At 31.8% G+C, this 22,529-nt stretch overlaps 5 protein-coding genes across 7 annotated transcripts; 4 read left to right on the top strand and 1 right to left on the bottom strand.

Annotated features, from left to right (window-relative positions):
• The first annotated feature begins 1,836 nt into the window (after window positions 1-1,836).
• Window positions 1,837-3,769, top strand: LOC101206263 (transcription factor TCP15). Its single transcript, XM_011657376.2, has one exon. It carries the CDS (start codon window positions 2,205-2,207, stop codon window positions 3,306-3,308), a length of 1,104 nt encoding a protein of 367 aa, XP_011655678.1. The 5' UTR covers window positions 1,837-2,204; the 3' UTR covers window positions 3,309-3,769.
• Window positions 3,770-4,175: 406 nt separating this feature from the next.
• Window positions 4,176-6,786, top strand: LOC101220261 (HVA22-like protein c). 2 transcript variants are annotated; one of them, XM_011657373.2, is made up of 5 exons: window positions 4,176-5,027; window positions 5,145-5,171; window positions 5,313-5,435; window positions 6,147-6,393; window positions 6,510-6,786. In XM_011657373.2, the coding sequence occupies exons 1-5, from the start codon at window positions 4,972-4,974 to the stop codon at window positions 6,573-6,575; spliced, it is 519 nt and encodes a 172-aa protein (XP_011655675.1). In that variant the 5' UTR covers window positions 4,176-4,971; the 3' UTR covers window positions 6,576-6,786. The 2 variants fall into 2 exon arrangements, with proteins under 2 accessions (XP_011655675.1, XP_004135181.1); XM_004135133.3 differs by having other exon boundaries at window positions 4,205-5,027; window positions 6,507-6,786.
• Window positions 6,787-7,436: 650 nt separating this feature from the next.
• Window positions 7,437-9,490, top strand: LOC101220020 (40S ribosomal protein S9-2). The gene is made up of 3 exons (XM_004135132.3): window positions 7,437-7,595; window positions 8,030-8,411; window positions 8,988-9,490. Exons 1-3 carry the CDS (start codon window positions 7,568-7,570, stop codon window positions 9,169-9,171), a joined length of 594 nt encoding a protein of 197 aa, XP_004135180.1. The 5' UTR covers window positions 7,437-7,567; the 3' UTR covers window positions 9,172-9,490.
• A 2,199-nt stretch (window positions 9,491-11,689) lies between these two features.
• LOC101220492 lies at window positions 11,690-14,874 on the top strand. Of its 2 annotated transcripts, none has more exons than XM_031886215.1 (2): window positions 11,690-12,959; window positions 14,486-14,874. In XM_031886215.1, the coding sequence occupies exons 1-2, from the start codon at window positions 12,090-12,092 to the stop codon at window positions 14,618-14,620; spliced, it is 1,005 nt and encodes a 334-aa protein (XP_031742075.1). In that variant the 5' UTR covers window positions 11,690-12,089; the 3' UTR covers window positions 14,621-14,874. The 2 variants fall into 2 exon arrangements, with proteins under 2 accessions (XP_031742075.1, XP_004135183.1); XM_004135135.3 differs by having other exon boundaries at window positions 11,748-12,935.
• A 2,158-nt stretch (window positions 14,875-17,032) lies between these two features.
• LOC105435570 (histone-lysine N-methyltransferase SETD1A) lies at window positions 17,033-17,878 on the bottom strand. Its single transcript, XM_011657372.2, has one exon. It carries the CDS (start codon window positions 17,793-17,795, stop codon window positions 17,271-17,273), a length of 525 nt encoding a protein of 174 aa, XP_011655674.1. The 5' UTR covers window positions 17,796-17,878; the 3' UTR covers window positions 17,033-17,270.
• Window positions 17,879-22,529: the final 4,651 nt, after the last annotated feature.

Genomic DNA, 22,529 nt, shown 5'->3' with positions numbered 1-22,529 from the left:
ATTGAAAAAATATATATATAATGTCATGATCAGATCTAAGCAAAGATAGTATTTGAATAAATAAAAAAATGAAAAAGCTGACGATGAAACTGAAGAAATTCAAAGGTATATATATAGTGAGAAGTGAGAAGAGTATTATATTTGTTATGATTCCCACATATCCCCATATCCAAAGCTGCAAATCAAAATGGCATACTAAAAATATGTGTTAGTGAGAAAAAAGAAAAGAGAAGAAGCGTTCTGCCCAAGAACTGTGCTGACTTTGGTATAATTTTTTCAAACTCAAACATATATTATTCATTAATCAAACGTAAATAACACAAGAATCAAAATTGAAAAAATAATGCACCTTCATTGAAAAGGTAAAGTAATAAAAACTTAACATTTTGCACGTAAAGCATTGAAGATATTTTTGAGGACCACATAACAATAACTTCCTCACACAGTGCCTCGCTTGCAAAGATAAAGACTTCTTTTATATATATATATATATATATATATATAATTTAATGAAATATTTCTCAAACAAACAATAATGATTAAGGCTTCATTAATTTTGTCGAATGGATCAAAATAGGAATTAATTAATTGAAAACTATAAATAGTTAATAACAAATAAATAAATAAAAAGTACAGATGAAAACAGTGGAGAGACTGGAAAAACCCCTTTGAATCACTGAAAAAGGAGAAGGCAAATTGGATGGTGGAGAGATGGCTGAGGGGAGAAAAAAGGCCACTTTGGGGTATGGATTATTAAAAGTAAAAGAGAAATTTGAGAAAGAGAGAGCTATAGGATTATCCTGTCCCATCCCCTTTTGATTCTACTGCCATGCACTTTGTTTGATTCCCCTTACAATGTTACTGCCACTTGTTTAATCTATATGAATTTATATCAATTATATATATATATATACACACACACACATATACTCCCCTAAAAAACTTTACATCAACTTAAAAGCTTTTAGATTTAGTTGTCATTCATTCGTATTTCAATGATGTTCGATAGACTAATACAACCTAAAATTGAAAGAAAAAAAAAATGAAAAGCAATAATCTCTCTCATTCAAAACTTTAATCATGAAACTATACATTTCTCTCTCGGTTCTTTAAAACAAATCACTTTTATTAAAAGTGATGTGTTTTTAACTTCACATCTAATTGATAGAAGAAGAGAATTTAGGAGCAGCTAGCCAGCCATAACTTTAATTAATTAACAGCTAGCTTTTTAGTTAATATTAACAATACACTTCACTTCATATGTTTTTTCCTTTAAATTAAACTCCACCAAAATTGAGTAGTGAGTAAGTGAGTAAGTAAGTAAGTTGATGACACATTTACATATTCATATTTGACGGTGGGAGTAAAACAAAAAAAGAGAGTTAAAAAGAAAAAGACTTTCAATTAGGGGGGGAGTGTGAGATGTCTTTTGGGGATCAGGAAAAGGAAGAGGGCAAGAGGGAGAATTTCGAGAAAGCTGAAGCCCTTGAGAGGCAAAGGGAAAAGGGAAAAAGGGTATAGAACGCAAATTTCATCAATGATGATAGGAATGATATGGGAGCCACATGCATCATGTTTATTTTATTTTATTTTATTTTGTAATTTGTATAATTTGTATAATTTGTATAATTCATGATCTTCCTTTTACTACTCAGTCCCTCTCTATTATTATTATTTTTTGACTTGGCTGTTTGGGACCTACCCCACCCCACTCTATATCTTTATGCCTTCAAATTAACATCTAGCAATAAAAATAAAACTTTAAAACAAACACACATATACCTAATCCCTCTAATCTTTTCCAATTATACAAACAACTAAAAGAAAGAAAAAAAAAAAAAAGTCCACATATATTCAGACAAAACCCTAATTTCAGACCTTTCTTTTTTATAAAAAAGATAAATTCTTGTTTTGGGTTATTGAGAAAAATCCCACTCATTATTTTTGTTGCTTAAAGCTTGCCCACTTCTTCCTCTTATCTTGTGTGTGTGTGTGTGTGGATATGAAAAGGAGAAAAGTTTAGAGAGACAGAGAGGTAATGGCAACTCCCATCTGAAAGGAAATTCCATATATATGAGAGAGAGAAGAAAGAGACCCACTATGTGATACAATCCAAGGGTCAGCTACTACAGATTATGTACTACTACTAGCAAATCAAAAAAAAAGGGGGAAAAAAAAAAAGACAAAAGATTGTGTCTACACATATGATCATGGATGGTGAAAATGGGATCCGAAGACCTAATTTTCCATTACAATTGTTGGAGAAGAAAAAGGAAGAAGAAGAAGAACAACAACAACACCCATGTTCCTCCTCCGCAAACAACGGAGGAACAAAAACAACAACGACAATAACAACAACTCCAAATTCAAATCTTCAATCTTCTTCTTCACCTAAGAAGCCACCTCCCAAAAGAGCCACCACCAAAGACCGTCACACCAAAGTCGATGGCCGTGGTCGTCGGATTCGGATGCCTGCTCTTTGTGCTGCTAGGGTTTTTCAACTCACTCGAGAGCTTGGTCACAAGTCCGACGGTGAAACTATTGAGTGGCTTCTACAACAGGCTGAGCCTGCCGTTATCGCTGCGACTGGTACTGGTACTATTCCAGCTAATTTTACTTCACTTAATATCTCTCTTCGTAGCTCTGGCTCCACTATCTCCGCTCCTTCTCATCTTCGGACGAGCTATTTCAGTCCCACCCAATTCGCCGTTAGAACGAGATCGGATCTTTGGGATAGAACCAACAATCATAATCATAATCTCGTTGATGATTCGTCTACATTCTTGAATTTCAATTCTTCTAATTACGTGAACGTGTTCAAGCAAGATCAAGGTGGGATTGATGTAGTCGAGACGGGGAAAAAACGGCGGTCGGAGCAATCGGAATCTTCGTCAGAGAATTATATGGTTCAAACGAGTACCGGTTCGATTCCGGCGAGTCAAAGCAGTCAATTGCCGGCGACATTTTGGATGGTGACGAATCCTACCAATCAAGGGAGTGATCAGATGTGGACATTTCCGTCGGTGGGAAACAGCAGTATGTTAAGAGGGGCGGGTGGCGGTGGTGGTGGTGGCGGCGGCGGAGGGTTTCATTTCATGAATCTGCCACCACCAATGGCACTTTTGCCAAGTGGGCAACAGTTGGGGACAGGGATCGGAGGTGGTGGTGGTGGTCCGGCGACGGACAGCCACTTGGGGATGTTGGCGGCTCTAAGTGCTTATAGAACAACGATGCCGGGATTGTCAGTATCAGAATCTCCGACAAGAGGAGTCGGCGGCGTTACTTCTAATAATCCTGATCAATCATAGACCCAACAAAACACATCTCAACAATCTGTATGCTTTGCTGCTTTTCCAATCCTAATATTATACTTTCTTTTTTTTTTCTACTCATTCATTTTCTCACTAAATATACATATCATATTAAATATGAGTTATGCAATTTTACCACAATAGGATTTAGAGGTATGTATTGAGAAGAGAAGAAGAAGAAGAAAAGTGTGATTTTTATATATTTTTTTTTATTGCGGTTTGTGTATTGAGTTTTCATTTAAAACTGCAATTTTTTTTAGTGTTATATAGTAGCAGCGATGGATTTGGTAAGTAATTAAAGCTTTTGAGAAGCAAAAAACATGAAGAAAGGCTTGGGTTTGGCTTTGTATTTTCCCTCAAGTGAGTGAGCCAGCAGGGCAACTGGCCATGTTTTTCAACATTATATATAAATGAATGTCAATGAACTTGCATTGCTTTCAGTTTTTTAATCTTCTATATATACATATGATTTGGGTTGCAAACATCAAAGTGAATATTTGAATAAGATGTAAACATTTGAATGCTTCCAGTTGTTTAGTTTCTCTATTCTTTTTTTTTTTTTCTCATAATTATTGATGAACTAAAGTCTTGTAGAATATAGAAATTGTGCTCACATCAACATATATTGTTGTAACCAATTGAATTATATATCCGATTCGAGTCGAGTCAATTACTACATGGTGGTAATTCTTTGATATCAAGAAAAGAGTGGATGATGATCTATATGGCATATAAAGTAAATATATATTTCTATTGGTTTTGAGCTTATTTAAGCAACCTTAAAGCTGTAAAGTGGAGGGAGGGGGGGCTACTACAAATTATTGTACTCGATGCAAAAGAAATTGTAAGAAGTTGTTTTTCTTTCTCATAAACTCTTCTCTACCCTTCTTTTAGATGATTACCATTTTGGCTAAAACTTGCTCAAAAGCTTGATTAAATGTGAGATAATATCACGTCATCAAAGAACAGTATAAAACAGTATAAAAGAAGTTGGATTTGACGAGTTTCACGAATTCAATAATTGTTTGATTTAATTTTTATATAATCTTATTTAATTATCTCTAAATATGTATCATAGAAAATGATAATTATTGAATTGAATGATAATGTAGGGTACTAAAATAGAATCTTGAAATAGTATTAAGTAGAGGCAAATATAAGGTTTACGTTTTGCCAAACTTAGGCCATCATTAGTATTATTCCCTAATGTAATGCATTGGGTTGTCTCTAGCTAGATTATTCTATAAGGAACATTTGGTTATGCATATTTGGAGTCACCATCACCACAAATTCTTTATCATTATATATGGTTGACCATTGACCAGATAAGATATTTAGCAAATTTGATATATAGACCATATTATTATTTGCATAGAGAATTTAATTAAACATTTATTCACCAACAAAACCATATGACCAATTTACCAATTATTAAAAAAAGAAAGAAGGTGGAGGGTATTGAGTTGTACATTGCTGTAGGAGATTAGAAGCCACTAAAAATCGGTGCCTCTTTTCTCGTGTACCTTAATTCTCGGACAATTAGCCAATAGCCACTCCTCGTGGTTAAAAATTCCTTTTTGACAAACTTTGCTCTTCTTCCCCCTCTTCTCTTTTTTTTTTTTCTTACCACACACAGGTTGAATAATTTGAATTTTAAGTTATGGGTTCGGGGAATTTTCTTCAAGTCGTCGCCAATAACTTCGATGTTCTTGCTTTGTAATACCTTTAGTATATAGTTTCTTCCATTATGCTAATTTGATTTATGAAACGCATTACCAACTCTCTACTGATTTTCTTTTCTTTTGAATTTTGATTTGATATTTTTGTTTGTAGGCCTGTGGTTTCTCTGGTGTATCCTCTGTAAGTGAGAAATAATGTTAGATTAGATTGTTGAATATTTAAAGAGTAATTATTATGTGTTTTAATTATTGTCACGTTTATTTATTTGGGGTTTTTAGTTTCATTTTTGTGTTTGAAAATGATGTATTGTATATTGTATAGTTATGCTTCCATCAAAGCTATAGAGACGAAGTCAATAGTGGACGACCAGCAATGGCTTACTTACTGGGTTTTGTACTCTCTCATGACTCTTTTTGAGCTCACCTTTGCCAAAATACTTGAAGTGTAAGTCATCATCTCATCTTCCTTTCTCTTCAACTATATGTAGGGGAGCATGTTAGTATTGAAAAATTGAACCGATTGTTTAAAGTCGACGTAGAAAAAGTGTCAATTTGGTCTATTTCTACTCTTTTATAATCAAATTTTATCTAAACATTTATTAAACTAACCATAATTGATTCGGTGTCGATTAAGTGGTTTTATAAACTTAATTTTAAAAGAAAGATAGGTAAACAGACTAAATTTAAATTCGCTTAACACTCCGTTCTTGGTTTTATAATTAGGATAGCATGTCTTATATAATTAAATTTACAAAAGTTGATTAGCTTAATCTTTCCCATTGTTTTATTATTTAACACAATGTCAACATATATATGAGGTTTTATATTTGAACTTCAAAATCTGATCGCTAATATTGAATTTACTAGTCCTTTTAAAACCTTAAAAGTGTTCAAGTATATGTTGATATAGTTATATTCGTTTTACAAATCAACTTAAACAATTGATTTGAATACTGATAAAATAAAATATCATAGTCTATTTAAATTATTACAACTACAAGATTATCTAACATGAAATAACTTATTGACAACGTGTAGACAAAATGTAGCTATGTCGACGATTTTTGTTGCATTGGCAGAAAAAACTATCAAGAAAGTAAAATTTGTTTGGTGTAGCGTATTTAATTTGATGTTTATGCAAATATATATTTTGCAGGGTTGCGGTTTGGCCATATGTGAAACTAATAATAATGAGTTGGTTAGTTCTACCACACTTCAATGGGGCATCGCATGTTTACAAAAACTTCATTAGGCCACATTATATGAACCCTCAAACCTCTACACTATGGTACATTCCTCGTAAGACCAAACTTATTTTCAGTACCCAAGATGATGTTTTAACAGCTGCAGAGAAGTACATGGAAGAGCATGGGACTGAGGCTTTCGAAAGGCTTATGTATAAGGTTTGTCTTCTAAATTAAATGAACAGCAATACTAATATTGAATGATCGATCATATTATATAGATATGTATAGTCCATATGATCTTGATATAATTTATTGTTTGTGAACCTTAGCAGGCTGAAAGAGAGAGATCGAGAAGGAACAACAATTGCATGATTTTCGATGATGATTATGCCTATTGAAATCTCGAATCTATATTTATATATGTAATTTATTACTAAAATAATTGCATCTAATTTTGGTTATAGTGTATTAAGTGAGTCCATTCAACAAGACGTGTTAAAGTCTAGTCACTTTTTTGTATGGGAATATGTACTCTAACCATTGTTGGCTATGCATAAGATTGGAAGGACCAGTATTGGCCTAGTTTTATGATTTGTGATTTTATATTCTTCCACCACCGATCATTATATTTTAAAAAAGTCATACAAATAAAGTTAAATTGAGAGTTTATATTTGAACTTTACAAGTAGTCAAATTGAGAGGTGAAAATCGATTCAATTTTCACTAACATATCTTCTAAAATATCAAAATACAACTCAAACTTATTTGTACAAGGATTTCTTGCCATGTCGAACATTCCATGAATAAGGATCAATTATAATAGCTAGTGTTTCAAACAATTAAATTATATAATTAACTATAGTATTATTAATTAAAATAACTAATTTATTATTTATAACATCCTTCATTGTTTCTATTAAATCTTCCATTCCATTTCATATTAGAATGTTTTCCTTACTCAAACACAAAATATTATAATAAAAAAATTATAATCCAACAAGTAAGTGTCCCAAATTATAATTTTTATAAGTGAACTCATGTGAAAAGCATACACCCTTTTTAAATTTAAAATTTTGATTTTCTTATAGAACAAACATAAATATTTAAGTATTTATATATCAATTGCAAGTGTTAAAAGGGCCGAAACAGACTAATAATGGGCTTTCTTTCTGCAAAGCCCATTATGTTAATTGGGCCGTCACTCTCAATCCAGAAGGGCGCCTAGGGTTCAGCCTCACCAATCACCACTATGTTCAGGCAAGAGTCTTTAAGAACCCATATAAATGCACCACAAACCCTCCCTCCACTTCGGCGCTTCTTTGTTTTTAGGGCTTCCGATCGAGAGCGCGGCGGGCAAGGCAGGGAGTGAAGCCGTACCAGAGAACCAAACATGGTGCACGTCTCCTTCTATCGTAATTGTGAGTATACTCAACTCAGCTGCTTTCTGAAACTGCATATCCATCGTTTTCTACTTTGGCAACCACAAGATCTGCTTTGCACTTACCTTAGTTTCCTATCAATGCTTTCAGTTTTTTAAATCACTATTTATACTGTGATTTTCTTCCGGTTGTATTGTTTCAATATAATAGGCTATTTCGTTAATACTAGGTTAGATGGATCCAAGGGGGGTCACCTGTTTATGTTTACATGGTGGTTATGTTAGGAATTATAGAGCCTCAGATTCATAGGAATAAATGTATAATGCTGGAGAATCTCCATTGTTTTTACTTCTTTTCTTTTGATCATTTGTTCAGTTCATTTTGTGGAGTTTAATATGTGACGTAGTAGCTCTTACAACAATATGTTTTCTTAGAACCTTGATTATTGAGTAGTGGGTTCTGTCATTTTATAGATGGAAAGACTTTTAAGAAGCCTCGACGTCCTTATGAGAAGGAGCGTTTGGATGCGGAACTTAAGCTTGTAGGTGAATATGGGCTTCGTTGTAAAAGAGAGCTGTGGAGGGTTCAATATGCATTGAGCCGAATCCGTAATAATGCAAGGATGCTTTTAACTCTTGATGAAAAGAATCCGCGTAGGATTTTTGAGGGTGAGGCCCTGCTTAGGAGGATGAATAGGTATGGTCTTTTGGATGAGAGTCAAAACAAGCTCGATTATGTCTTGGCTCTTACTGTTGAGAATTTCCTCGAGCGTCGTCTCCAAACTCTTGTGTTCAAGTCTGGAATGGCTAAATCTATTCACCATGCTAGAGTGCTCATCAGACAAAAGCATATAAGGTACGGTTGCTTAATTATCTTGTTCTCAGAAGAATTATACTTCATTGTTTCATCGTGATCACTTTATATAGACAACATTCTTTTGTAGATATATTATATAACATACGTGTAAAGAGCTTAGCTGGTTTCAACTGTGCTCTCACAATTTCAAGAGTTGAATTTTAACTGTTATGCTTGTATTTTGTGAAATTTCTGTAATTACTTTCCTGTAATTTATGACCAAAGTATTTGGGATTTTCCCAAAAATCAGTGTTGGAAATTCAAGGTTGGTCTTGGAAATGATGGATAGCCAGAAGCTTACACTCATTTTATGGCTCATCAAGTGAGCTACTATGTACGTTAACGCATTCAAACATATGATGCAGGACACAATTGAGACCAACCCTAGTGTTTAAGTTATATTTTAGATTACATAGCATCGACTTTCTTTCTTTTCCCAATAGCTGTTTGAAGTGCATTTGCCCATATTGAGATTCAAGATGATAGCAGTCTCTACATATTTGTCTTTATGCTCTTAAAACATTTATTGGTCAATGTTGTCATCTGTGTTAACATTTGAGTACTGTGAATTTTTAGGGTTGGGAGGCAAGTGGTTAACATCCCTTCTTTCATGGTGAGAGTTGATTCACAAAAGCACATAGACTTCTCTCTTACCAGTCCATTTGGAGGTGGACGCCCCGGAAGGGTGAAGAGAAAGAACCAGAAAGCAGCTGCCAAGAAGGCTGCTGGTGGAGATGGAGATGAAGAAGACGAGGATTGAGTTACTGACTAGAAACTCATCATTAGAGAATGGTAAAAGATTAGCCAAGGGTCTCAGGTAACTGAGATTAACCTCAACAACCTATTTCCTGCAGCTAGACTTTTTCTTGTATTGCATTGATGAGAATGTTACATCTCTTAGAAGTTTTGCGTTAATTTTTTTGTTTCCCATTTAGAGCTGTTTTTATGGTGGATGGAACTAGCTTTCAATTTTGGACAAGCGTCTGTTTGAACTTAGTTTCCATAGTTTTGTTGCCATGATTGGACCTCGTTACTCATAACTCCTCCACATCTTGAATGTATTGAGTTTATTTGATCTATTTCTTTGGCTGCTCGGCTTTCAAGGTTTTAGAGAATTTTATTTCCTAGACAGTTGGGTTTTTGAAATTAAGATTTCTTTGAGAGAGATAAGGTAGATGTGGTTAATATCATTTAAATTGAGGGATTTGATCTCAAAATGATGCTTCGACTAGCCACCAAAGTTTAATTCTCATTTTAGAAACATTAGAGCCAAAGCAAAGTTTATGGAGGTTTTGCACTTATTTTAACTTAATTGGAAAAAGGAATGATCGATAAAGGATAGTTTAGTTCCTTTTGAGAACCGAAATCAAACGTGATTTTTAGTGTCGAAAAGATAATTTCTGGAGCTGGAAGTTTTATTGGTTTGCATCCTAAAGATAATTCTCATACCAAAGTTGTAGATATATAACGTAACAGAGAGTTATTAGTTTATTGGTTTAATTTATATTTTTTTCCTTAGAAGTTTTAAAATTGTTTGTTTATAAACTGTGCTAAAAATATTAAGTTGTTGTACGGGAATGATCATTTTACCTAATTTTGTTGTTTTATCCATCCCGAATAAAGAACCTATGAAACTATGACATTATATATGGTAGTTTAAACTTGTTCGAACACTTGGCAATAAGAAATCGATTCCTTTTAGGTTAGTGCATTGAATCAAAGTTTAGAATATAATTCAACCAAACAATTGAGTGAGAATATTCAACTCAATGAATGAGAAACGTTTTGCATGCAAAGCACACGTTTATTTAACAATTTTCGTTTTAATCCTTTACTCAATGAATGACAAAAACTGTTTAGTTTCTTCTCTCCCACTATCTATGCTATCTTGATTATGAGAGAAAATTGCTTTGAATTTAATTTAAAGTACTAACAATTTTAGGGTTGAAGTTTTGAATTTAATGGCAAAAAAAAGAAAAAGAAAAAAAAGGACTTAAAATAATAGCATAGCATAAGGATAAAATAATGATATATATAGACCACAACAAATAGCAAAAGACTAAAATAATACTCCCATTCAACCGTCATTTTAGGCATTTGTTGTCGAACTTTTCAAATTAAAAACTAGCGCCGATAACATCTATCACTTATAATTGCTTTTAGTGATGTATGATATCTTTATAATTGCTTTTAGTGATATGTGCTATGACTCATAGCTTTCAATTTGAGAAATGATTATTTCACCCTTCTTCTTAGGTTTTTACGTTGAAAGCTATCACGAATGGATACAATTAGTGAATAACAATGATAGCTATTAACGGTTGTTATCACTGATAGCTACTATCGATAAGAACTTGTCATCACTACAATTTTTTTTTTCTTAAATTGAAAGCTACCATCTATAGCAATTGATATTCCTAATAGCTACTATAATTATTTTTTCTATTTTTCTATCAACGTAAAATGATATCACTAACATTATCTATCAATGATTGCATTAGATGGATATCACTAATTGTAACTATAAAGGATATCATCAAAAGAATATTTGTTTATAAGTGATATTTCCTTGACAAACATATCAATTTTGAATTGATGAGGTAATTAAGCTATCAGTCAATTTTTTTAAAGCTACTAATAATGGATATGACTCATAGCATCTATAAATAATATCCCTAACAAACTACAATATATCAATGATATCAAGATAATGCTACTATAATGTGATATTGTGGTTGTTTGTTGTTAGCATAAATGGACAAAGAAAAGAGATCGGATTAGCATGATATATGTAATAGCTTTTTATCACAAATAACATATTATCCATATGATAGCTTCTATCCCTAATACTATAAATGAAATTGATATGTTTGGGACTTTTGTTAAAATAAATATTGATTTCAGGTTATGCTATCAACATTTATATTCTATCCATAATTGAGAGTGATGAAATTTTTACCCACTAATGTTCTATCTCAAATAAGAAAAACTAATGAAGTTGAGTAGTTTGGGTGATAGATAAGTAGGTTTTGAAAGAGATGTTGTTGAATCTTCGTAGGATCTTTTACGTCTGTTTATGTTGAATCAAAATAAGGCAACCGTCTTCAAAATGGCTTACATCTTTTAACGAATTTCACAAAAATTAGTTGCTTGAATTCAATTTAGAGATTCTTTATAGCTAATTCTTACGCAAATTAAATTGTGTCGACATTCAATTAACTACTTCATTTCAGCTATTTAGAGTTTAGACGGCGGCGGTGGCCATGGCGGCGGCGGTGAGTTCATCCAAACGGCCAAAACAATTTTGCATTTTTCTTTCCTTTTGTCTTTTTGTCCACCACCTCTTGTTTTCACTTCAAATTCAATCAAACCCATTACGCCATTATCCAAATCCCCTGTTCTCAACTCCACCATTGCTTCCTCTGTGCCTTTTGTTTTTTTTGATACTCTGCCGTCGAATTCGAAGATTCCACGAAGTTGGGTCAGATTAGATTCGGGGGTTCATCGGTTTTCTTATACTCTCAGTGGGTTGAATCTTCTTTTGACTTATTTTCCTTCCGTTTCTGTTGGGGTCAAACCATTTCTGTGTTCTGGCTTCTCAAAGTGTATAACCTATTTCTTCTGCTTTTCCTTTTTTTGTTTCCGTTTGTGGGTTGAGGAGCTTGTGTGCTGGCCGCCATGGGAGGAGCAGTGGGTGCTGAGTTTCAGGATTGGGAGTTACTGCTCCATGATTTGAACTCCGAAACTGCCCTGACTGCGGCTGAGTTTTCTGGAGAGAAATCGACCCATTTTGGTGGAATTGAAGGTGAGTCCGGTTCCGATAGCATAATCAAATCCGACTATTTTTCTCTTGATAATCAGGGGGGGCGAGGGAAAACTGAACCTGAGCGTGATCTTAGCGAAGAGGAGGGTTCAGTTGAAGCGGATGATCCGAGTTCGGATAATAGGTATGATCGGGTAAATTCGGACGAATCATGGTCTGATTCTAGTATTGATAGGTCGGATGAGCGTAAAGCTAACGAACTCAATTCAAAGACTGAGTCTAGAATCGCAGAATTTCTGCAAGGTGATAAGGAATTGAATGGTAGTATAGAGTCCCATGAGGGCAACACCAGTGGTTCTGATCCCAATATTGAATTAGCTTTTGAAGAATTGGATGAAATCCAACCCCAAAGCAAGGATTTGAACAATTTCTGGTGTGAGTCTAGTGGGGATTTTGATCTAAGTGGCTCAAAAGTAGTGAAATTGGAAGAAGGGAAAGAGCAGTTGGAAGAGAGCAAGAATGTCCAAGTTGAAGAAACAAAAGTCAATACAGAATCTGGGAGTGAGGTTGGAGATAAGAGGAAAGTACTTTGGTGGAAGGTTCCGTTTGAGGTCTTTAAGTACTGCTTGTTTAAGGCAAGCCCTGTCTGGTCATTCTCTGTAGCAGCTGCTTTGATGGGTTTCATTATTCTAGGAAGGAAGCTCTATAAGATGAAGAGGAAGAGCCAGAGCTTGCACTTGAAGGTTATCTTGGATGAGAAGGTAAATTCAGTAAGAATACATACGGTAAAGATCTTTTGAACTGTTTGTTTAAATTTGTTTGTTCTCTTTTGCCTGATGTTATTTTTTTGTTTTACTGAACTTTTTTCGAAGTAACAATTGGGTATTACAAACTGTGAGGAAATTCTGAAAGTTGTTCCTTCTTGGGTTTATTGTGCTGCATATCTGTGGTTCTCTTACTTGGTAATGGTAACAATTTATAATGTGACATGTGAATCGAGTTTAGCAGAACGTTGCCCAGGCTGTTGTTAGAGTATGTGAGGGGTGATTTAGTTGTTTGCAGTGGTCGGGCATCTGATAGGAATGTCACTAGTGGGGTATTAAAGGTACATTAGTGATTAGTTGAGTAGTTTGTTAGGGAGGTTTTCTTTATAAATAGAGGTGGAAGGGAATGGAGAAGGTAGGCTATATGTTAATGAGTGAATTAGAGCTTGAGTATGATCTCAAGATTGGAGAGTCCAAGTATCTCAAATCACTTGGTTTATCTTATATTTTTGTTATCATTGATATTCAATATATCCAGGTTCTATCAGGATCAAACCGTTGATGTTTACTCCTTACATTTATGTGCGAAAATGTGAATCAAGTTTGATACACTATGCTGTTAGTTGACTTTCTGTCAACCTTTTCTTTTTGGAGATTGCTTTGTTTTGTTCTGTTTGTTTTTTTATTTTTTAAACTTTGTTGTGTAGCTTAGTTTTGAGGGATATATTAGCTTCTCCCTTCTCCATTTGTTCAAGTTTAGCATTCAATTTGGATTAAAATGATGTCTTAAGAAACTTAGGCTGGAGCCTGGATTCACTCATCTTTTTTTGAGTACAAATTGCTACACACTGAAGAAATTCAGGGAGTTGTTACTTGTTGGGTTTGTTGGGCTACTGCGTATTTGTGATCCCCTTACTTGGTATAGCAATTTGTGTGAAAATCGAGTATTTTTCTTTACAATGAGACGTGTGAATCAAGTTTAATATAGTCTCGCCCAAACCAGTTGTTTGTTTACATGGGTGGTGATTCAGTTCGTTAGGGTTGAAAGGTTCGGTAACTCAGGCATCAAGCTATCGGTATCAACTCCTCATTGTTGTGCCAAAATGTGAATCAAGTTTAGTACATTATACTGTTAGTTGACTTGTGTTAGGTACTTAAGCACCTTGGAAAACCACACCTTTAAAGCCAGCTGTTGGGGTGGGTGGGAGAGCCAAGCCACTTAAGTACCACAATGGTCGTCCCATTTTAACCAATGTGGAACAAAGGCATCCCATAACTACCTTGGTTCCTGTGAACTTTTTCTTTTTGGAGATTTATAGTTGGGGAATTTATTCTTTGGTTTCTTCTCTTGGAACTTTGTAGTGTAGCTTGGTTTGAGGCAGATATTAGCTTCTCTATGTGTTCAAGTTTAGCATTCAATTTTGATCAAAATCACACCTTAAGAAAACTTAGGCAGGAGCCAATCCTCCTTCCTTGAGTACTCTCTTAGGTTTCCATTTGAAGTTTAGAAGATATTTATTGACCCCCGAATGAATTACTACTTGCAGAAGGGATCTTCTCCATTCATGAGCCGAGCTGCTCGTCTGAACGAAGCCTTTTCGGTTGTGAGGCGTGTTTCAATTGTTCGACCTGCTCTTCCTGCTGCTGGGATAAACCCATGGCCTGCAATGAGCTTGAGTTGAGGGTGCTCCCATGCCCAACTGATGCAGATGAAGTTAAACCCAACAGTATGTTCTTTTGTCTATGTATATACATAAAGAATGTAGTATTCTACAGGTTCCCACCCGATTTCTACATACTCTGAGTGATGATTTCTTTTTTGTTATTCCTTTTCATATCGACATTCACTATCTTTGTCTTTTACACAAGATTTTACTTTTTAAACTTCATGATATTGTCAATCCATAAAACTTTCAAATAAGTTATTTGTTTTATATTTTAGTCATTTTAAACAGAAAAATAGTTTGTCTATTACAATGAAGGATATGGATAGAGAGTTGTTCAATTGAGCCATGTTCGATTTTGCTCAAATAAAAAAAAAAATGTTGAAATTTCAAACAAAATAATCTTTATTTGCGACCACTCAAATATAAAAGAATTAAATGAACAAATAAATACATAAATTTTATTGTGGAGGATACTATAAATGCATAAGATATTTTCTTGACCATTTATTCTTTTAAACATAGACCAATAATTTAGTTTTCAACATTATCACTTTATTCATTGGTTTATAAAACTTAATAGAACAAAATGGGGAGGTTTTTGAATGTTCAATCTGATGCAAAATTATAAATATCTTTGACCTTTCAACAAAATAATGCTCACCACCACAACTAAAGTTTAGTGGACAACATAAAACTTGTGGGCAAATTATACGATAGTTTTTTGTTTTTTATTTTGTTTGAAGCACTCGGAAGGAAAGATTAAGACATCAACGTGAATGGAAATATCTTGATCTTAATTTTAATGAAAAAATTTCGATTTCAATCCATATTTATAGAAAACAAGTTAATATGTTATTATTTATACTATATTTACATGAGTGATATTCTTATAAGATATAATAAAAAAAAAAGAGTAGAAATAGGAATAGAAAGATGAAAATTTGAATGATGAAACATTGATAATATGGTTAGGAGAAGTCACCCACCAATAACACCATTGAAAGCTGCAATGATTTAAGGTGTCTGAAAATGGATTAATAATTTATTTCCACAATAATTCATCAGTAGAAACTATAAAGTGATAATTGTAGTAATTTTTTTTTTTTTTGTCAAAAAAAGGGAAATAATTGACTCATTGCATTTTTACTTTTATGGACACAGAGATGGCTTCAAAAGCACTCCAATATTATGGAATTGACTTTTGACTAAAATTAAAAATACCATATAACTAAATTTCTTTTTCATTTCACATTTCTATTGTGCTATATGAATTGTTTCTAATATATATAATCCTATTACGTTATTTTCATTCTTTGATTAATTGTCTAAGACATTAGGATAGAAGCCACAATAAATAAATTAAAGCAATCAATCAATTTTAGTGTTATGGTTCATTTGAGAAAAGAAAAAAAAAGAGAAAAATGGTTCCAAGTTGTTTGAATATATTGGTTGGTAATTTGTACTCATTTTCCATTCATTTTCTGTTGGGTTTCCTCTTCTTCTTTTATTCATACATTATTGGATTCGGTCATTTATTTTTAAAAGTAAAATTCGATTTCAAAGTCTTTCCCTAAATTTTGAAACATTGATGGGTCAATTCACTATCATTTTATTTTTCTCCATATGAAAGCATTATTTTTTAAATTATAACCATTTTATTTTCTTTTATTCATATCTAAATTAGCTTTAAGTATTTTTAAATTATTTTGGGGGAATTCTCATTAATAAAGCAAAAGTTTGGTACAACCAAAATTTCTCATTTAAAATAGGTAACTACTACTCTCACAAAATTAAATTAAATTAAACATTATTTCCATCTATTTATATTTTTCATTATGGAAACTAAAAAAAATTGTTTTAAAAGTTTTGCTAAAAATTCAAATATTTAGTAAAAAAAAAAAAAAAAGAAGAGATCATGTTTAGTTAAATAAGTTGTAAGAAAAAAAAAAACTTGAGTATGTAAAAATCAAATTAGGTTTAAGTCAGACGAAATGGATTTAAAAAAAAAAAAAAAAGCCTCTTTTTCTCTAAAAAAAAAAATATATAGATTTTCATGAAAGTAATTATTTCTTATCTAATTTGGGGTTAGAGAAAAATGTGAGATTGGAAATTTTTTAACACTATAAGCATTTTCAAAATTAACAAACTAAACTAAACATGTACTTTTTAACCAAAATTTAATTACAAATACATCAAATTGAGTAACCTAATTTATTTTTTTTTCTTGTAGATCTCATCCATAGGACATATGAGTGACCAAACTTAAGAAAGAATAATAAATAATAATAATAACAATAGAGCCCTATCTTATATTATATTTCTCTTTTAATTTTCATCTCATGACAACTTGTTTTTGTTAATTAAAACATATTGAAATGATTTATTTGTAATGAAGGGGTTGATAAAGAAGAGGAAGAAAGAAGCAAATTGTTGTTGAAACTGTTGGTTTCATTCTAAGATGATTGAAATTCAGACTACTCTTCCCATTTGCTTAGAAGAACAGAGATGATGAGCTTTTTTAACCCTTCTTTCAATCAATATAATAATCCTCTCTTTTTCTTTTTCTTTTTGTTCTTTTGAATTGTTCTTCTAACACTGAATAATTTACTCCTACAATATGATTCCATAATTAATAGGAAAAAAAAAAAAAAGAAGAAGAAGAAGGCTACATAAAAAGCTGAGATTGAAAAAGAGTATAGTAATTAGCAGCTTCATCTTCCAATTCCCACAAAGCATCACACAAAGCCACTCCATCAACTCCATTATCACCCACAAAAAACTCTCCATTTGGAATCCCAAGTTCATCATCTGAAGCTTCCAGAAGGTGTCTCATGACTTTTTCTCTTTCACCCTCTTCTTCTAACTCCTCCTTGTTGATAATACATTTAGGAGAATTAGCTACAGAAGAAGAAGAAGAAGAAGAAGATGATGATGATGAAGAAGAATAATCTTGTAGAGAAAGAGAGTGTGTAAGTCCAGTCTGTGTTGTTTGTGTTTGGATGATTGGAGAAGAGATTTCTTGTTGGAGGGTGGTGATAATTGAGGATAAATCTTCAATTTCTTCTTCTTGTTCTTCTTGTTCTTCTAAAAGGGATAGGATTTGATTGTATGATTTTTGGCGTTTGAGTTCTTCTCCCTCCCTCAGCTCCTCGGTTATTTCTGCATCGCTTCTCTGGCGTTTTGATGCCATTGTTTTGTTTTTGTTATTGGTCTTGTAAAAGAGAGAGAGGATTTGAATAGAGAAAAAAAAGATGAGGAGAGAGAGTGGAGGATGAGAAGGGTTAAATAGACCCCAAGAATTTTAGGTCAAATTCTAAATTTTTAATTTAATTAAATAGAAGAACCTCTAGATATTTTATTCAATTTCATTATGGCCAACAGAACAACAAAAGATGCCCATTTTATTTTCTTTTCTTTTCTTTTTATGACTAATTAAAAAAGCAATATTTGCTTCGGAATTAATTAATTAGAGGAAAAGTATATGTTGTTTGGTCTTTATGTTTGAGTTTTACGTTTTAATCTTTACTTAATTCTCCTTTTTCTTTGAATTTAGTTGTACATTCACATTTTTAATCTCCAACTCTTGAAAGTTTCCACAGTTACCAACAACCAACTCTACACAAATTTTTTAACTTCAACTCAGGACTCCAGAACACCTAAAACATTTTATTATTTCCATCCGTACTAAAAAGAAAATATAATTTTCATATCATAATTATATAATGGAGGATTAGCAGATATGATTAGGTTAATTTTGTTGATATGAGTGGTGAAAAGAAATTTGGAAAGAGAGAATGAGAGAGATATAGTAAACATAGGATATTGCGGAGCTCGTGAGTTGTTGGGCGCTTTTTGCAGTGGGACTGACTCAATTTGTTTTCTTACTTACAACATCTCATTTTAAATTGGCATATGGATATGGACTCAACATTACATAAAGTCTTTCGTGTTTCTTTTTTTTCTCTATTTTTTTTAAAAAATATATATATATATATATACTTTTTAACACTTTACTATTTACAAGTCCTGACAGAAGCAAATACCCAAAAATAAATTCATAAAAATATAAACAAACAAAACGACAACAACTACTCTTAAATGCTTTTTTCTTTTTTTTTTTCTTTCAAGAAGAAGAGAAAGAGTGTGTTCGGAGCTCTACTGTGTTTGGCTGTTCATCATCCAGAATCCTGCCACCCCAATTGCTAGAATCTTTTTCTAACCACCCATTTCATATCTTTTTATTTTTTTTAATTTGTTTATTTATGAAACTTAGCTAATTATATGAATTCAATTCAAAAAGAAAAGGGCGGAGATTTTTTATTTTACGTGTGGTCGCTATCTGTTCTCAGTGAACAACCCCCTTCCCTCCCTCCCTCCTTCTCTCTCTTTTAAAGGTGTCGGTGATCATGGAGACCTATTTACTACTTCCATTTTTTACTTTTCTTTTAATTCATTCTCTATTTCTTCCTTTTTCATTCTTGTTTTCTCTTCAATCACATTCTCGTTTTTCTTTTTTTTCTTTATTATCTTCTTTTAACTCCTTTTGCTTTTCTCATATTTAGTAAGAATTAACACGAAAAATTAGACTCACCAAATCGAACGCAATTGATTTTATATGAGATCGTGTGTTCCCTCGTGTTGGTTTGAAAATTTTACATTCTATATATAACAAAGATCAAATTTATTAGAATTAATTTTTCTACATACGGTTAAATATTAATTATATCTTTGAAAAAATTAACCGGAAAGAGACGAAAATAATATTTGAAAATGAATTAAAATGGGTGGAGAAGGGTTTGGGACACATAATATTTGTTGCTTAATGTGTTGTACGAATTTGTTGGCTGTCATTCACTAAACCCTTTTTTTCACACAGAGATAGAGGGGAAGAAGACGTACTTTTGTTTTGTTTCGAAATAAAAATAAAAACAACTCATGATCTTTTGTGTAGTAATGACAATGACAAAAGAGGGAACGATAAAGCCTTTTTCTTTTTTAATTTTTCAAAGTAAAAAGAGCGAGAGAGAGAGAATTTTATTGATGAAGGGTATGATTTTTGTACCAACTTTTCTGTATTTCTTGCTTGATTTTGATTTTTTAAAGTAATTAAACAGTAGTTTTCTATTTTAGAGTATAGAACAAATTTAGATTTTAACTTCCACCACCACCACCACCCACCTTCAAGCTATTCATTACCAAATATGAATTTAGTTGTCATGTCACCATCTTTCTAATAATCACCTCTCATCTATTACCATTAATTTAATCTCATTTATTTACACTAATCATAATTTAAATTTTCAATTGCAAAATATTTACATGTACACATAATAATAGTAATTAATTTGGTTTACAATCCCTTTTTAATAGAATGGAACGTTCACTTCATATATATATGTGTAGAATCACTTAAAGTGTAGTGTAAGTGAACAACTTGTGATTGTATATATATAGTTACTAAAACATGGAGAAGCTTATTTTTATGTTTCGTGACAGAAACATGGAAAAGACTATATAAAATTGCACTTCTTATAAATATACAATTACTCCATTAATAATTGAAATGCATTCGATAAATAGTTAAATAGACAACCGATAATGGAGGTAAAGGATAAGGTTCTATCAAAAACAATTATTTATTTCTATTTAAGTATATATGTCTCTAACTTATCCCAAAAAAAGAGTACATATCACTTAGAAGAAAAAGGATATTGAAACATATCTATATATTCTGAAAAAGACCCTTGAAAAAAAAACCCACTTTAATCATGATATATAGTTTCATGAAGGAAAAAAAGGGTTATTGTAATAACAATAATTTGATGAGAGTATTACATGATTTTCTCATCGTGATTATTAAGAAAAAAAAGATTAGTATATAAAATCATTTTCTTAAATTTTACTCCATGTTAAGTGTGAGTCCATTATTATTACTATATTATTATATAATAAAAATAAAAATAAATAAAATAAATATTAAAGGGAAAATGTGAATGGAATTGCAAGTTTCAATCCCACTTTGGGTTTGACCAAATGCTTTCATAAAATTAATTGAATTGAACACAGAATTTGGAGTTTTATGCTTAATTAATATCAAATCTAAAAAATCGAGCTAATTAATTAGATCCAAAGGATGCACTTAAAGATTAAATTAGTGTTTAATTCACATGGGCAATAAGACAATTGGCAGCATGCGTGGGGAAGCTTGTTTCTTTGTTTTCTTTAATTTGTATGACTCTCTATGTTCTACATAATAATTAATATTGACTAAACTTACAAAACAGTACAAAACAAAAATCATTTCAATAACAAAAGAAAATTAAATTAGAAAGTTTTGTACAAATTTTGTTATACATTATTGTGTGTGTCAGTTTCTCTAAGAGACAAAGACAGACAGGAAAATTTTAAAAATAATACATTTACATATTTAATAATGAAGAATATGCAATAGGGCCAGCTAAAGTACACATCAATTATGTTAATTATTGGTCACACGAAACTTCCTGAGATAGTTCAAATTTTGATTATTGCATTTATTAATTAATTATGATTATGTTAATTAAAGAATTATCAAGTTGAGGTTGGAGAGTAGTAGATAGAAAGATCTAGAGCTTATAATTTAAAATTATTAATCCATATTTTATGATCAGTGTGTTAATTTGAATATTAATAAACTAAACCATGTTCTTCGATTATGGGTCTCATTCTTTTTATGCTAAATGTTTATGTAATCAAGGGGGGAAGATTCATGCCACACAAGAATTGGTATTAAACTATACATACACAAATATTAATAATCAAAACCAAACTTAAATAAAATAGGGACATCCATTATTATATATTGATGTGTGTGTTTGGATCTTGGAGAGTGCATGTAGTGTAGCAAAGACTTCAAATATAAAAGAGTTTATGAATTATTCAGAAAAAAAAAAAAAATCGATCAAACACTCAACCCAACTTATACGGGTTGGGTCGGATTACAAACATATTTGGTTCAAATAACTAAAGATTTTATAAATTGAATTAACGTTTGTATTCATTGAACCGACTAGAATTACTACATCATTATTATAAAATATTAAACCAATACTTTTTTACCATTTGAAAGTTAGTAGATTTAAACAATGAAACCTCTTTGATATAGATGACAATTAGACTTAGTTCTTGATGACCTCATCTATTTAACTATGAAAGTTTGTGCATTTCTTAAATAATTAAATCTTCACATTTTTTTTCTATTTTTTACATATTTATTGGTAAACTTACGTATTGATAACTTTATTTATATTTCAACACAAACTTACTCACTCCAATGTATTATTATTATCGATAGTATTATTAATCAAAATTGTTGGTAATTAGAAGATTGCTGGGATTATGTCAGATTGTGCCGAATCTGTATTATTAGTTTTATAATTTCGAGAACTTTAGGTATAGAGAAAGAAAGCAATTGGTTTAGAACCAACTTCCACTATATACCACCTTTCACTTTCTTATCTCTTTAGAACCATCCGAACCCTAATTTAGGGTTAAAACCCTTTGAGATCATTATAATAATCCTATTATTATATTTTAGATCACTACAACTTAGTACTTAATGACTCTACTTGGACCATTTTTATTAATATATAGTTTTAAGACTACAAAAAGAAGAGTTCATTATTATTATTATTTTAATCCAATATATATATGTGAAATTAAACCAAACATATTCTTGATTTAAGAATCCTATATTGTTCATAGCTCGAGGTATTATTGTTATGACTTTTAATTCCAATAAATCTATCAACTTGTGTCTATGTTCTTTTTATATACACCCATTATGCTTAATGTTGATATAAAAGTTAATTTTGTAACTTTCCTCCTTTAGATCTCTAGTTGCCATTAAAAATTAATAATCTATTTAGAATATTTTGATTTGAAT

This window comes from Cucumis sativus, chromosome 5 (assembly GCF_000004075.3).
Source record: "Cucumis sativus cultivar 9930 chromosome 5, Cucumber_9930_V3, whole genome shotgun sequence".
Classification (NCBI taxonomy): Eukaryota; Viridiplantae; Streptophyta; class Magnoliopsida; order Cucurbitales; family Cucurbitaceae; genus Cucumis; species Cucumis sativus.
The sequence above is the reverse complement of the archived record's forward strand: the minus strand, read 5'-3'. Positions and strand labels throughout refer to the sequence as shown.

Excerpts from the sequence above, each read along its gene's own strand:
- LOC101220492 (XM_031886215.1), top strand. The coding sequence starts at position 12,090 with ATGGGAGGAGCAGTGGGTGCTGAGTTTCAGGATTGGGAGTTACTGCTC. Across the intron at positions 12,960-14,485 it reads ATTCAGTAAGAATACATACG|AAGGGATCTTCTCCATTCAT; the intron begins GTAAAGATCTTT and ends TACTACTTGCAG.
- LOC105435570 (XM_011657372.2), bottom strand. The coding sequence starts at position 17,795 with ATGGCATCAAAACGCCAGAGAAGCGATGCAGAAATAACCGAGGAGCTG.
- LOC101206263 (XM_011657376.2), top strand. The coding sequence starts at position 2,205 with ATGATCATGGATGGTGAAAATGGGATCCGAAGACCTAATTTTCCATTA.
- LOC101220261 (XM_004135133.3), top strand. The coding sequence starts at position 4,972 with ATGGGTTCGGGGAATTTTCTTCAAGTCGTCGCCAATAACTTCGATGTT. Across the intron at positions 5,436-6,146 it reads TTTGCCAAAATACTTGAAGT|GGTTGCGGTTTGGCCATATG; the intron begins GTAAGTCATCAT and ends TATATTTTGCAG. Across the intron at positions 6,394-6,506 it reads TCGAAAGGCTTATGTATAAG|CAGGCTGAAAGAGAGAGATC; the intron begins GTTTGTCTTCTA and ends TGTGAACCTTAG.
- LOC101220020 (XM_004135132.3), top strand. The coding sequence starts at position 7,568 with ATGGTGCACGTCTCCTTCTATCGTAATT. Across the intron at positions 7,596-8,029 it reads CGTCTCCTTCTATCGTAATT|ATGGAAAGACTTTTAAGAAG; the intron begins GTGAGTATACTC and ends GTCATTTTATAG. Across the intron at positions 8,412-8,987 it reads ATCAGACAAAAGCATATAAG|GGTTGGGAGGCAAGTGGTTA; the intron begins GTACGGTTGCTT and ends GTGAATTTTTAG.